The 15,372-nt window shown below is 45.2% G+C and overlaps 2 protein-coding genes across 4 annotated transcripts in view; one reads left to right on the plus strand and one right to left on the minus strand.

Annotated features, from left to right (window-relative positions):
* RSF1 (remodeling and spacing factor 1) overlaps window positions 1–1,312 on the minus strand; it is a 67,115-nt gene extending 65,803 nt beyond the window's left edge. Inside the window, exon 1 of the mRNA XM_039561940.1 lies at window positions 1,089–1,312. Within this exon, the coding sequence (XP_039417874.1) occupies window positions 1,089–1,287 (199 nt within the window). The 5' untranslated portion in view covers window positions 1,288–1,312. The remainder of the gene's footprint in view (window positions 1–1,088) is intronic.
* AAMDC (adipogenesis associated Mth938 domain containing) lies at window positions 1,056–10,715 on the plus strand. Of its 3 annotated transcripts, none has more exons than XM_039561957.1 (4): window positions 1,056–1,151; window positions 5,117–5,267; window positions 9,516–9,611; window positions 10,362–10,715. In XM_039561957.1, exons 2-4 carry the CDS (start codon window positions 5,136–5,138, stop codon window positions 10,500–10,502), a joined length of 369 nt encoding a protein of 122 aa, XP_039417891.1. In that variant the 5' UTR covers window positions 1,056–1,151; window positions 5,117–5,135; the 3' UTR covers window positions 10,503–10,715. The 3 variants fall into 3 exon arrangements, with proteins under 3 accessions (XP_039417891.1, XP_039417885.1, XP_039417880.1); XM_039561951.1 differs by lacking the exon at window positions 1,056–1,151 and adding an exon at window positions 1,548–1,644 and having other exon boundaries at window positions 10,369–10,491; XM_039561946.1 differs by lacking the exon at window positions 1,056–1,151 and adding an exon at window positions 1,549–1,644.
* The last annotated feature ends 4,657 nt before the right edge of the window (window positions 10,716–15,372 follow it).

A 15,372-nucleotide genomic window follows, 5' to 3' on the forward strand; every position in this document is an offset into this window, starting at 1 on the left:
TAACAGAGACAAGAGATCAAGAGCAACAAGCTCCCTCCCCTCTGTATTCCTGCGGCCGCCTCCACACAGCCCTCCTTCCCCAGGCTGCTCTCTTGGCCCGGGCCCTCCCGCATCCATCGCGGGCGGCTGGGATTAGAGAGTCTGGCAATCAAACCTGCTACTGGAGAGGGAGAAGAGGGCGAGCAGCTCGAAAGCAAACAGCGGAGTGCATAACCTATCCCTCCACCTCGCACGTCTCAGGTGGCGGCGGGGGAGCAGCAGCGAGCAGCCACAGCTTGTCCCCCCCGCAACTGGAAGAGGGGATGGGGGAGGAGGAGGGGGGAGAAGAGAGGGATGGAGGTGGCACACAATGGCTGGCTGTGTTTGTGGGGAGGAGACGGCCCACAACAGCAGCCGTGGGGGGGCTCAGGGCTTCTCCGTGACCCCCATTCCTCATCCCACATACACAGAGAGGAAAGGAAGGGAGGGAGGGCACTGGGGATCAGGACATTCCGTGTGTTTGTATATATTATGTGTGTTTGTGTCCCCTTCTTGTTTCGGGGAAGAGGTGTAAACGGACAGAGATGGGGGGGGAGGGGAAAGAGGATATGAAGCGCCCCCCAGGCTGTGGGGAAGGGATGAGGTGGAAGAGAGACCGGCTACCACCGCCAAGCTGAACAAAAATAGTTATTTCGGCTTATCCTTCTTTTCTGCAAGGAGTCCCACCCGCACAGAGCTCGGGAACGAACCCAGGGAAACGGGGGGGGGTGGGGGGGAGGGACGGAGGGGGGTCACAGGCGGCACTGAGAGGGAGGAGAGGGGAGGGGGAAGTACCCCACCTCCTTCCCGTGCCCGCCGCGGGGGAAGGAAGCTCTCCCCCCGACATACACACACAAATAGCTGCTCCCCCCCAAAAAAAGCAGGGAGCGAGGGCTCCCCCCTCTCCCCCCCCCGGGAATCCCAGGCCCCTCCTCTCCCTCGGCGCGCTCCACCCCCGGGGCCGGGAGGAGGCGGGGGGGGGACAGCCCCGGCCCCCCCTCCGCCCCCCGCGCCCCCCTCAGCCGGCCGCCCCGGAGCGGGCGGGAGGGAGAGGTATCGGAGTCGCTCACCCTGGTCTCCGGGCTCCTGCGGCGGTTGCAGGACGCGCTCCAGCTCGGGGAAGGGCAGCTCAGGCAGGTCCAGCAGGGCCCCGTAGCGCTCGAGGAAGGAGCAGACAACGGCGAAGTTGGGCCAGGAGCCCGGGCAACGCGGGCCCGCCGGGGCAGGGGGCGGCGGGGATGGGGCCGGAGGAGCCGCCGCCGCCGCCATCTTGGACCTGGGGATGGAGAAGGAGCTGGGGAGGGGGAGGGAGGAGGGGGCGCTGCCGGGCCGGGCCGCCACTATCCCACAATGCACCGGGGGGACGATGAAGGCAGGGGAGGGCAGGGGGCGGCGGCCAGAGCGGCGCGAGCCGGCTCCCCTCCGCCGCGCGCGGCGAGGGGGAATGAAAACAAGGCGGGGCAGGGGCGGGGATAGACTCTCCGACCGACCAATCGAAACGGGAGGGGGCGGGGCCGGCAGGGAGCGCTGGCCAATGAGAGTGTGGCAACGGAGACCCCGCCCCCTCCCCGCGGGGCCAGGCGGAGGCGGAGCCTGGCGGGGCAGTGGGGTCGCGCGCGCGGGGCGGTGAGTGCGAGCGCGTGACGGACCCTCGGCGTGAGGGGAGCGGGCGGGAGGGCGCGGCCGGGCCCGTGGCAGTCCCGGTGGCAGTCCCGGTCTTTGTGCCCCGTCACGCCAGGCCATGTTTCGGGGGATCCTGAACAGCACCTTCCCTTCCCTACTCCCTCCCCCCACCCCCCCGCAGTGCTTCTCAGGTTTTTCTGTCCTTGTCTCTTTGCTTCTCTCCGCTGTATTCACAAAGTGCTGTTCCCCCTCTTCTCTTACTACCAGACCTCCGTGACCTCCCGGTTAACTGCCCTCACAAGGCTCCCCAGCGAAATGGAATTGCCAAGTTCCCGAAGAGTGTTTTCCTCCTTCGTGAACTTGACACCTTCCCCCTCCCTACACAGCTGATCTAAACTTCTCCCGTCCTTTCTCTTTGCTTTGCTGATGTCAGTTCTTAATCCTGACCTTCCTTTGGCTGCTGTATCCCCTGGAATAGGAAGTCGCCTGCCTCCTGACCCTGCTCCCAGGCAGCGCTGGAGAACCACGTTGTCTTCTGACACCTTACAGGAGTTTGTTCTGCCCAAAACTTCACGTACACCGATTTACTCTTTCACTTTTATCCTCTTCAGTCTCAGGTTACCCCTTGGCTTTTACGAAACGTCCTTTTCCTCTGCAGATAATATTATCTGGTGCACTGCTCTCGTTCACCTTTTTTATTCCACTTGTTGCTGGTTACCTCCACAGAAGAAAGGTGTGCTGGCAATCTTAAAATCCACCAGCTTGCCCAACTGCAATTCAGTCTTAACTTTCTTCCGCTTCCTTCTCAGCTGCTTTTGTCTTCTGCCATCCTTAGCCACCGCTTCATTTCTCTCTTTTAGTATAGTCTCCTGGCATAAACTTGCATTTTGTCTCCTTTTAAGTTCTGCTTCCTTTATTTCTGATGTTTTTAAACCCTCATGACTTTGCTTTTAGAGTCTTGAGCCATTTCTGCTCCTGTCTCTTTGTGTTCGGACTACTGCAGTTTACAGAAATTGCCATTTTAGGTTGTACGTGCAAGTCATTTAATTCAAGGTCTCTTTTGATCTTAAGTGTTACTGTGTATTTTGATACTTTACATTTCTCACAGTGAATAATTAAAAGAAGAATTTGTTCAAGAACTATTTTCCTACTCCTCAGTGATTGGACCACACCCTACACCAAAGGATGCCCAAAGTTTCTGTCAATGAGTTCATTCTTACTCTAAGAAATTCTTATTTATTCAAGTGGCCTGACCTTACTGATATTCTCTGGCAATATTATGGGAAATAGTTGTAGATGACAAATTTGTATGTGTACCTTGTAAGTTTTGTTGCATCATTTCTGCTATTTACTTACTTTTGTGCTGTTTGGATAAGATAGCATGGAATCCTTGCTCTCCCATTTGCAGTTTATGCCTGTTTGATTGCACAGTTCCAGCCTTGTGATACTGTTTGGATTGGGGAAGGTGATATTCCTGATCATTTTACAGTTCGTTCATCTCTGTCTAACCTCCAGGTCTAATTCTACCATTTCATCTAAAAAGTAGCCCAGGCAAAAATTACTTTCATTCTTCAGAGCCAGATTCTGGGTACTTTATTCGGCCTTTACTCTTTGATTTCATTCTGTTGGGACTACTGCTGGTCATTTCTTCAGCTATAATCTCCCTCCAGGCAGACTTTTGGAAAAATAATCTTACAAATCTTTGTTTGAATCCTTTGCATCGTGGATGTGTGATGGGAGGATCTAGAATATATGAATCCAAGCAAGTTTCAGTCCCCTCTAGCTGCTTGCCTGGCTTCCTGTTTGACAGGACACATGTGCCACTAACTTCTCACAGGAACAAGAAGGAAAATAATTTCCCCACTATCCTGTGTGAGAAGCACCTCTGGCAAACTCAGTCCTGTGCTGCATCCAAAATAATGCAGTTTTTTCCTTCATGCAGTGTTTTAGGCGGGATACTGAGAGCAATCCAAGGAGAGCACGTCCTGTCTGGCGGTGCTGCATCTTTTGTAGCACATTCAAGACAGGAAGGAAGGCTTCCAGGATGACTGGAAGCCTGGTCATCCAAAGATTTCTCTTTTGCAAGGGCAGTGCCTTTAATCTGTGCCACCAGGGTTCATATGATGAATTTAAACTATTTGATTCTTGGTGAATGTAAACAATTAAAAAATAAAGGATGAGAATCTGTGTATCTGGAAGGATCTGCCACAGAGATTTTCTGGATTAGGCAGAGGTGGACCTCTTTTTACTAGAGAAACAAGAAGTTTTCTTCAAAATGTGGATTTCAGAGCATGTGACTTGGAAGGGCAGAAAGGTGACTCTACCCTGGAGACATCTCAGTGGACTGCCATGCTAGTCCAAAGCATTTCCAGGGTATCATCACCCTGTGATTCCTCTCTTTTTATCTACTGCCAGAATCACCCCAGCAATCAGACTGCAGTACCATGAGGGACTGTGAGGAGGCGAAAGCTTCTGTGGGGAGCTGACAGAGTCCTTGTGAGGCAGAGTCCCTGCCCTGCTGGTACCCAGCAGTGATTGTGGCAGCAGATCCCAACATCACTGTGACACACACCAAAAAACGGTTGGACTACAGCGGCACTGATAAGGCTCTGTCAAGTTCTAGGCAACAGACTTCAAAGGAAGATGTGTAGCAGTGGTTGGCTGCCAAAGGAAAAACAGAGAAAATAAGCAGAGACTTAGGAAACACGACTGAAGGGACGCTTGTTTAATCTAAATGAAAGATGAGAAAAATACTGAGTCAAGTCCTCAAGAAAACAAAAAAAATGGTGAAAAAGACAAAGATTAAGCTGTTCTACTTGTCCTCAGCAGAAAGGATTAGAAATAATGGATTTAAGTTGAAACAATGAAAATGGAGGTCAAACAATTAGACAAGTTCTTGTTTGGATGTATAACTATCCCAGGAGACTTGGTCTCTCTCAGAAGTGTCTGGGCAAAGGCTCAACCCCTTTACATCCCTGAAAGTCTTGTTTTCTATAGCAATCTGACAGTGACACTGTTTGGTTCATGGCTTTACTGTTTGGTTTGTTTGGCATTTCTTTTTTACCTCATTTACCACTTTAATGGAGCCGCCAAAGAAATAGTGCAGATTTCTGATATTTTAGAAAATTATTGCCATCCTTATTGTTCATTTTAGGGAGAAGATTAAAACCCATATGTGAGATGATATTCTGGGACCTGATCTTTGCTGATAGTTTTAAAAGTTGAACATCCAATACTTGAACAGATTTAGCACGTAAAATGATTTGCCCAAAATGCTGCATAAAATCCCCAAGAGGACTGGTAATTCAACAAATCTGCTGATCCTCAGTTCAAGTCTGTTGTCACAAAATCACGTGGATAAAATCTGTAATAGCATTTCCTTCCTAGCTCCTTGGGGCGAGGACAGAATTTTCCATTTTTATTAATGTGCTGCATATGTTGGCCTGATGTTAAGTATTAAATATCCTTTTTCCAGACTTCGGTTCAACTTTGTGATGTCTTCCCCTGAAATTGCTTCCCTTTCTTGGGGTCAGATGAAGGTGAAAGGCTGCTCTATAACATATAAGGACTGCAAAGTATGGCCAGGAGGAAGCCGGACGTGGGATTGGCGAGAAACTGGGACTAATGTAAGTTTGCTGTTTACTACCCTGCATTTAAAACAGGACTCTCAGAATGGTCCAGAGAACAGAGTTAAAATTCCAGCCAGTGGAACTTTAAAATTCAGTGGGCTGCCTTTTTCTTTCATCTAGCCATTAGATTTTCCTGGGAAGAACTGAGTGTATGTTTTGGAGGTGACTGTGTGGAAGGGTCAGAGGGCTGCAGTCACACAACATCCTACACGCAACAGGACGTAGCAACTGTTGCCAAGAGTTCTGATAGCCACCCTGACCAGACAACTCTCATACACCTTAGAGCTCTCAAACAATGTTCTTCATCTGCTTAAGAGTGCAGTTGTCATAAGATGCCAGTAACAACCTCTCTTCAGACTGTCTAAACAAAAGTTATCTTGAGTGAGGTAGGAAATTACGAAAAGTAAAAAAAAAAAAATAGACAGTGACTGACCTTGCATGTTTGGATGACAGCATTGCATGCGGTTTATATCCTTTTCCTTGGAGTCCCTTGTACAGATTTCAGAGGAAAAATATGCAGATACAGTGTCTCATGCACTATTTTCTCTGTGAAAAGCTCACAGTCTGGCTAATGACACAGTGACTTCTCTTGGTAGCCATATACTAAGTGCTTGCCCTTGTAATTGTTAAAGTTTATCTGTAAATGCAATCAGAATTGGGTGAAAGTACATGAAGCAGTATTGATGTTTCAGATTTAGAAGCAGTATAGCATATATTGCATTAGGAACTTGATAATTCTCCCCGTATTAGGATTTGCACTGGGATAGGTAAGTGGCTAGAAAAAAAAAGTTCCACACTTTCAAACCAAAAGTTAAAGCACAAAATAACAATGTACTGACCAGGCCCAGCACCTGCAGCTGTATCCACGCAGAGGATGCAGCTCTCTTGGATTCATTTTGACACAACTGAAATGCAGAGCACTTGGGTTTGCAACTTTATCTGTTATCTTTGGGGGAACAGAATTTTTTAACCTGTCAGAGTTTGGTTTATGCAGAATACATAATACCAAGAGAAAGGTGGTGCTGTCATGCAAAGATACCTGCACCTTGCAGAGACAAAGGTAGCTGTGTATGTAACCTTTTAAAATGTATTTCATTTATGGCCTGATTATAAAAAAATAACTTTTCATCGGCTGTTCAAAGGGCTGGGTTTTGTGGTGAGAGTTGCTGTCTGCTTGTTTGGCAATGTTGTTTTCATGGTTTACATGCACATGACTGGAGAAGCAGAACAGGTAACGGTCGCTGTAAAGTTCCCAACTAGTTCCCAGCTCAGTCACATTTTTATATTTATTCCAACCACTGGAAAACTTTGGTTTCAAATTATAGGCACTTACTAACATTTAGGAGGCTGTGCTTTCTTTTGAAAGTTTCTAACAAGGAATATCTTCTTGTCACAAGTAAATGTTTAAATCCATAAGTCTTTAGAGGATTTGAAAAATAAGTCTATGTTAAATTAAAATTGGAGGAGTAAAAGAATAGTTGGGTTCTTTGGAGAGGTAGGTTTTCTGGGATCCTTTTTATTTAATTGGGAAGTAAAAAATACGTATCTAAAGTACAGCCTTATGTAAGTCGCTTGTAAAGCTCCTGCTTTAGGTCAGTTCTGTCCTTGCAGCTGAGGAGTGAGGTGATTTGCTTTTAAAATAAACCGGAAACAACAAATATTAAGAATAGAACCAAGGTTTTTCTAGACTGCATTTCCAATGTTGAGAAGAACTGTAAAAAAGTTATTTTTGCCAGCACTGGAAACAGTAGGATTCAACGGGTGCATTTTCTGCCCATTTTGTTTTAACAATGGACTACTTTACAGTTAGCCTGCTTTCTTTGAGCATGTTTTTCCTGCAGGTAGCTGGAACTGAAGTGTGGAAAACAAGCGGTGCTGGTCATGTCCTACACTCTAGTTGGAAATAAATTGGTTCCTTTCGTTCTCTGCTGTTACACTGCTGTCTAGTGGAGCATTCTTTCATCAGGAATATTGTATAACTGGCCCTGCAAGGTTCTGTAACTAAGCACTAACAGATATTGTGGCCTTAACCCTTGGGGATGAATGACAGCCTCTCTCCCTGGCTGGCTGCATTTCAGTGCCGTCTGCTGATGGCAGAAGAAAAGAAGTAGCATTGCTGAAATGCAGGCCAGAGAACAGAACAGGCAAGAAAATCTGCTGTCAAATCAACAATGATAGTTATTTCATTATGTTACATGTTTCCTTTAGTAACACTAGTTTCTTACTAGCATCAACGTGTCTTCTCTTACCAAAGAAAATCCTTTTGTTCCATGGCTTTAATGTCTCAGGAGCGCTTCTCACATGACAGCAAACCTTCCCCAGAATTCTAATTATTGTAATTGCAGTAAAACATATCAATTCTTGTTGTCTAAGTTTTGAGTCTACTTAAAAAGCCCCAAAGGAAAAGCGTTGCCTATTCTGTCATAAACAAGTGCTTAGAGTGATTTGGGCTGAGAAAACTCTGCCTGTTCAAGTGACTTCTGCATTCCAGGTGTGGATATGGAATGTAAGTGGACTAAGGACTCTGGTCCAGGCAGCCCAAAGGGCCACACATGTCCTGGAGTGTGTCCAGCACAGCACAGCTGAGGGAGGTGCTCATCCCACTCTGCTCTGCACTGGAGCAGCCCCACCTCAAGTTCTGTGTGCAGTTTTGGGCACCCCAGCATAAGGAGGACATCAGACTGTTAGACTGTGTTCCAAGGAGGGTGATGAAGATGGTAAAAGGCCTTGAGGGCAAGGCTTATGAGGAGCAGCTGAGGTCACTTGGCTTTTTCATCTTGGAGAAGAGGAGGCTGAGGGGTGACCTCATTGCAGTCTATGCTTTCCAGAGGCAGGGCAGTGCAGGGAAGGTGCTGGTCTCCTCTCTGGTGACCAGCAGTAGGACCCAAAGAAATGCAGTCAAGCTGCATCAGGGGACGTTCAGATGGGGTGTTAGGAAAAGGCTTTTCACCCAGAGGGTGATTGGGCTCTGGAACAGGATCTCCAGGGAAGTGGTCAGAGAGCAAGCTTGTCAGAGTTCAAGGAGCGTCTGGATGATGTTCTTAAATTGTGGTTTAGTTTAAGGTAGTCCTGTGAATGATTCTCATGGATCTCTTCCAGCTTGAGGTATTCTATGATTCTGTGAACTTGGAGAACCATAAAGGTAAATCATCTCTGTTACTGAAATTTCAGACAGTAGCCGTGCTAAAGACTTGCTTGTGGAATAAGTATAATTCACTCACTGGAAGTGGCACTCTACCATGAAAGGCTTTTTTCACCTGCAACCTTAGGAGCTCATGTGTTTGTTTCAGCTTGGAAAGTCTTGCTCCATTCTCTATGAGTCCACCATGGCATTACCTACTTCAAGTGAGAAACTGATCTCAGACCTCTAAAAAACTTCGGAACTTCAGAATTCTACTAAAAAAAAAAAAGGGGCACAAATAGTATTTATGGTTTAAAAATAAAAATGCACACCAAAGAGGGGCCAAATTCTAGCCACAGGTTGTCCAGTATCATACTTTTGACCATGTGGAGATACATAGAAACTGAATCCAGGAAGAGAATTAGTGTTATGTAATAATGTTTTACATTAACATTACAGGTGTATTTATGCTTTCATGTGTTTAAAGCATAATAGCAGTAAATGGGTGGACTTCTTTAAAACCTCTGTTACTGTACTGTGAAAGTTCCTTCTTTCTTCGAGGAGTTTGGTTGCAAATACTCTTTTTTCAAAATAAAGAATAGTGCAGAAATGGAAACTGTTAACTGAAATGAAGCTACCCAATACATTTCAGTCCTCTTCGGTGAGATTTGCAAAGTAAACAAGAAAATTATTTAATCATTTCAATTATCTGAGGACCTATTAAAGTAAGTAAACTTTGGCTTGCAACAAAGGAGATTTTGTTAATTTGAAATCAAACAGCAGTATTCTTGCAACTTTTTAATTTCACTTTAACTGTTAATATTTATAAAATGCCGGAAGGTAGACATAAATGTTTTAGAAATGTGTAATGCATCTTCTTGGTTTTGACTGTTTAATACAGAGTAATCTTGCCATCAATCAATTAATTGTCATCCTTCATCTGCATATTAAATACCTTTTTCAGTTTCTAATGTTGTCTACTGTGTGTATGTACAGAAGAGTGTTGTATTACATTTTGGTACTGCTAATTTACCCTGCTGCTCTGTGTTCAGGACATACAGGCACAGCTTTCCTAGTTGATGCTGTCAGTACACAGACTATTATTTTCCTTCCCTGACACTTAGCATTCTCCAGGAGTGCAGCCAGCTGACCTTGAAGAAGTCGTCAGGAAGGGTGTTAAAACTGTGGTGATTGGTCGTGGCATGAGTGAGGCTTTGCAGGTAGGTTTTTGTTCTGTGACAAGCATAAAGAGAACCGCTTGTTTTCCCTCTCCCTCTGATTGGGGGAAAAATTTAAATCGATGATGCTTCATTGAGAGGGGAAAAAAATGAGGATCAGTGTGAATGAGCTCCTGTCAGGGGTCCCTCAGGTCCTGAAAGAAACATCATTTGAGCTCCTCTGTATTAGTGTCAACGTCAAGCAATAAACAGGTTTATGGTTCTGCTACAGGAGCAACTGAAACCAGGAGAATTTTTCAGAATGTGATTAGTCCCTTCCTCTTGCAAGAGGTTATAACTGGCTCTCTAGGCTGCTCTAAATACTTTGGTAATTAGGCATTTTTGTCACTAATGTTGCCAGGGTATGATTTCAGCAGATAAACTAGCTACAGAAAGCTCAGAAGTGCTGAGCTTTACTTGGTGAGAAGCAAGTTTTTAGCTTTCTGGTGGGATGAACAACACCTTCTTTACATTAAATTCCTTTAGCTCCAGTTCTATTTATTTTTGTGAGAGAGGACTGCATTTTAAAGTGTGCTAAGGAGATATGGGAGGTGTGTGTAGAAAAGTAGCTTTATCGAAGAGAAAAAAATGAGACCAATCTTAGAACTATCTGAGCATTATTTTGGCTACTGGCAGTTTCTTAAGTCGTGCTTAACAAATGGCATCAGTACCTGGTGTACTACAAGTCTTAAAGTTTAAGGGGAATAGAATCTGATACTTGCTTTTCTGATTTCTTTTCTTTTCTCTTCCGAGGTTCCAGCATCCACTGTGGACTATCTGAAGAAGAACGGGATTGACGTGCTGGTGCTGCAAACGGAGAAGGCGGTGGCCGAGTACAATGCCTTGGCTACTCAGGGTGTCAAAGTGGGCGGGGTCTTCCATTCCACCTGCTGAAGCGCGGCTCATTCCGCGTTCCCGGCCCGCAGCCAAATCACGGACACACCTCTGCTGAATCCAATTACACTCAGCAGAGCGTGAACTTACGTGCCAAGGCATTTGTGCACTGACAATCTAAAATGCAAGGACAGTTTATTAGTTCAGGATTTAAACAAATCGAGGGCTCACAAAAGGTGGGGCTGTTAATAAAATTGTTTAATTACAGAATCATTTCCATGTATTGTTGAGATTGACCTAATTTTCCTCTGAAGGCTGTCCATAGTCTTGTTACTTAACTTTTCACCTGTTGACTAAATCAGGAGATTATGTTCTGAATACTTTTATTAGAAAATGGCCCAAAATTACATTACTTGCTATTGGAATGCAGCCATAAAATATCTGATGAGAACAATCAAATTGTAGATATGAAGTGGTAGTAAAGAAGCACTTTACCACCACTGGATAAATAAGTTAAAAATAAAGTAAATTAAAAAGCAAACCCAGAACATGCAACTTTGCCTCCTGCAGGTGACCTCAGTCAGGGTATTTGCCAATTTATGAACATCATGTAATGTAGCACTTTTAAATTTTTCATTGAACCTGGAAAAGGGAAAAAAATGTCAACAGGGTATAAACATAAAACCTGGGCCTTAAAGAATATTCTTATTAATTGCCAGTTGTGAGGATTGAATTGTCCAATACATACCTATTCAGAAGTTCCTGCATGCTTAAAATCATCAGAACGGTGCGCTACAAAACTAGAGTTTGCAGCATAAAACATTGATCTTTAGGAAATCAGTCTAAATTGCTGCTAGCAAGGTGCTGCTGGCAAGCTGGGGATGCTTGCGAGAATTGCTACTGGTCATCATCTGATGATTTAAATGTGCCAACAAACACATTATTACACTGAGGATTTAAAGAGTTCTCTTGGTTGCTGTTCTTGGTGGGCTTCTATCAATATTGCCAGTTACAAGTTACCTACTGTAGATTTTTTTCCCACCAGGCTCACCATTTCTTGTTCTGTGCATATTAATTCTGTGTGTATTAATAAAAGTACCAAGATGAAGCTGTTAAAGCCCTGAGGCACTTGGAGCTATCCAAGCAGTAGTAGAGGCTTAGATTGATAGAAGAGCACAATGACTTTCCCAAGATGCACAAAATACTATGTTTTTTTTCTGTTTATTTTCTCTAGTAATCATTTAGAACCTTTTATCTGATAAAATACAAAGTGGTGTAAAAGCAAAGGGAAAGTAAATACTTCAAAGTTTTATCTTGCAATCTCCTAAATACAGCAATGTTTTCTGTTAGTGTAGCTACATTTGAAGAAAAATCTTACCTAACCCAGCAGGAACTGCCTTTCCAGCTGCATCTGTGTTGTCTGAGGCAGCAGCTGGTATAATGCTCGTTGTAGCTGCTGTGACATTTTTCTGCATAACTTGCCTGGTGTGAAGGAGAAGGCGGACTGCTGACCCAGAAGACTGTGGTCATCCCAAGGGAATGCCAATAGAAAGAGTTCCTACCAGCCCACAGGGTGTGAAGACTTTTGCACTAAATGTTATCTGATAGTGACAGTGGTCTGACTCTCTTGATCGTGGTCGTGTATTTGCGTTATTTTATGAGCTTCTGGGCATTAAGGCAGCCTCAAATGGGAAAATGCTTTGTAATGCTTTGACTGAGAGGACACTGCAGTACTAAAAAAAATGGAAACATGCGCATTATACTGTTAGGAGAAGTTGAGCAAACATCTTCTTTTTCTCCTCCAGCTCTGTTTTTTACTGGTTTTTTTTTTTTACATATTTTCATGTTAATGTGGCACATTAATGGTGATGCCACATTCACCAAAACTGCCTGGCCCAGGTCCTACATTGGAGACAAATACTGTGGGCTTCTCACAGTGCTGCTGCCACACGATTTATCCTCCCAAAAGGCATGCGGGGAGCAGAGCCCGTTTTGCCAGGTGACTTTTAGAGGTGTACCCTACCCAGCTTTGTGCTGCAGCCTCTTAATTCTTCCCTTCATTTGGCAACTGGTAGGATGCAGAAGATTCCACTTCCAAAACAGGGAGCTGTAGTGTGCAAAGAAATGAATTTCTTTTTTTTAAGGCAAACTGCTAAGCTTCACCACCAGTACAAAATTTTGGTGTCAACAAAGAGATTATCTGCTGCAAGTCTTTTCCATCCATGTCTTCTCTTGCTGCTCTCGTCACAGCTTCCTGAGTCAGCACTGTCAGTTCCCACAACAGCATCTGTTCCACTTGGGCTGCTCCAGTCACTGAAAGCCCGATTTCCTTCTTGGTGCCTGAAATTGCTTTGCTAGATGGTGGAAGCAGCTGGGATTGATTCATCAAAAAATTCCAGCAGAGCTCAAACTGGTATCTTTGTTAAATTGCTGCTTTCAGCTAGAGCCATAAATAATTTGTGAAAATTATGGGCTCATAGCCCAAATCATGGGAATGCACTTTTATAGGGCAGGATTTCTCACATACACCACTGCTCTGCCTCCCACCAGGAAAACGATCTCCCAGTAGGCAGTGAACTCCCACCCTGACGCTGAAATTAAAGCCGAGCTGCGGCTGGGCTGGGAGCCAGGAAGATTCCACCCCAGCTGCTCTGCCGCCGAGTGGGTCAGTCCCCAGCCCTTATCTTTGTGAAGCAGCATGTGCAAGCTGGCAGCCAGGAGAAACAGGCCATAAAAGGCTCACAGACACCAAATGCAACACGACCAGCATTTTTAAGGGACATTGGGCAGCATTTGTGCAAAGCCTGGCATCCACAAGCCTTCAAACTTTGTATTTTGAAGTCCCACTGATACCGCATTAGCGAACTGTAAAGTAAAAAGACAGCCTTTTCTGCCTTCCCAGTGTCTGTTACTAAGAATAAAATGGAAGATGCCAGTGAAATAAGATGAAAAAAGTAATTATAACTTAGACAAGCAAGACAGGATTCCAGAGGAAATCCATTTCTGTGAGCTTGAACCCAAGATGATGACCTGCACAGCATGGTGGAGAGTACAAGTCTGATGAGGAGCGGCCTGAGGGAGCTGGGGGTGTTTAGCCTGAAGAAGAGGAGGCTCAGGAGGGACTATATCGCTCTCTGTAACTCCCTGAAAGAAGAGCATAGCCAGTGGAGGGTCAGTAACAAGTGACAAGAGGAAATAGCCTCAAGTTGCACCAGAGGAGGTTTAGACTGGATATTGAGAAAAAAATCTCTTTCCCAAAAGTGTTGTCAAGCATGGAACAGGCTGCCCAGGGAAGTGGTGGAGTCAGCACCCGTGAAGTGTTCAAAAGGTGTGTGGATGTGGCACCTGGGACCATGGCTTAGTGGTGGGTGTGGCAGTGCTGGGTTTATGGTTGGACTCCATGATCTTAGAGGTCTTTTCCAAACTAAATGATTCAGTGATGTCATGCAGTCCTGATTTATGAATTTTCCACTAAAAGCATTCAAAGCTGGGTTTCCCACATACACAGATGCCATATGTAAATTAAATGCATAAAGTTAATGGTAAACAGGACAACACATTTTCAAACCACTAAGCTACCCCTCTTTCATGTGAGGTCAGCGTTTTCCTTGCCCTGCTAGATTCTTTTCCCTCTTCCTTCTGTCTAACTAGGATGAGGGGTTTTTGAACATCGGTTAGGGGTGTTTGAACATAGTTGGGCTTTAGCAGATTATTTGCCCTTCCTTTGTAGATTGCCATATCTCCCTGTGGCTGCAGCTGTACTGGCACACTGTTCCTACACTTGGAACCATCTGAGAGAACAGAAACTCCCCGTACTTGGGTGACTGTCATCTGAAGTCCTCTGTTCCCCCTTCAACAGAGATGAAAGATGCAAATTATCTTTGTGCATGACTAGAGTCCTTTGTTTTTCTTTTCATTCTGAGATCAATCATCTTATAGGCTATTGCAGTGCAGAAGCCCAACAATTATCCAGAATTAAAGGACAGCGGGTGAATGGCATGAATGCCTCTGAGACGACACAAAGAGCATGAACTCTGGTATTTTTGAGAGCAGAAAAACCTAAATGTCTCAAACCTGGGGATGGGAAGAAAAAGTCAACATCTGGATTTCAACAACTGAAATAACCCTTGCTTTTTATACAGATTTCTTTTCCAATTCCCCATATGTTGAAACATGGTGTGAAATAGGCAGTCCCAAGTACACAATACAGGCTGGGTGGAGAATGGATTGGGAGCAACCCTGAGGGGGCAGCACCTTGGGGGTGTTGGTGGGTGAGCAGCTCAAGTTGACTTGTCCAGAAAGGACACGGCTGCCTTTCTGGGCTGCAGAAATTCTGCATTCTCCCCCTCTGCTCTGGTGAGACCCCATGTGTAGCGCTGCATCCAGCTCTGGGGCCCCCAGCGTGAGCATGTGGACATGTGGAGTAAGTCCAGAGGAGGCCACGGAAATGCTCAAAGGGCTGGAGCACCTCTGCTGTGGAAACGGGCTGAGAGAGTTGGGATTGTTTAGTCTGGAGAAGGCTCTGGGGAAACCTGAGAGCTCCTTCCAGTAGCTGAAGGGGCTACAAGAGAGCTGGAGGAGGATGCCCTTTTGACAAGGGCATGGACAGGACAAGGGGGGGGATGGCTTTAACCTGAAAGAGGGAAGGTTTAGATTAGATGATGAATTGTCATCTGCTTGCACTGGTAAAACTGAAGAAGGAAAGGAAAAGCTGTCATTTCTTCCATGATCCAAACCAGGAATCAGAGAAAAATCAACAGAAGAGAAGCCAACTGCAGAATGCTCTCATTAAGAGATTGGAAATGTTATAGCAGCCTTACATTTTCAGCTTGTTTTAGGCATCTTGAAATTACAGATGGAATAACTTTTCCACAGCCCTGCAGTATTTGATTCTCGGTGGCAATACAGAAGGCACTCACTCTTTGCCTGG

The sequence above is a fragment of the Corvus cornix genome, chromosome 1 (genome assembly GCF_000738735.6).
Source record: "Corvus cornix cornix isolate S_Up_H32 chromosome 1, ASM73873v5, whole genome shotgun sequence".
In the NCBI taxonomy this organism is placed as follows: domain Eukaryota; kingdom Metazoa; phylum Chordata; class Aves; order Passeriformes; family Corvidae; genus Corvus; species Corvus cornix.

Excerpts from the sequence above, each read along its gene's own strand:
- AAMDC (XM_039561946.1), top strand. The coding sequence starts at position 1,553 with ATGAGAGTGTGGCAACGGAGACCCCGCCCCCTCCCCGCGGGGCCAGGC. Across the intron at positions 5,268-9,515 it reads GGCGAGAAACTGGGACTAAT|CATTCTCCAGGAGTGCAGCC; the intron begins GTAAGTTTGCTG and ends CCTGACACTTAG. Across the intron at positions 9,612-10,361 it reads GCATGAGTGAGGCTTTGCAG|GTTCCAGCATCCACTGTGGA; the intron begins GTAGGTTTTTGT and ends TTCTCTTCCGAG.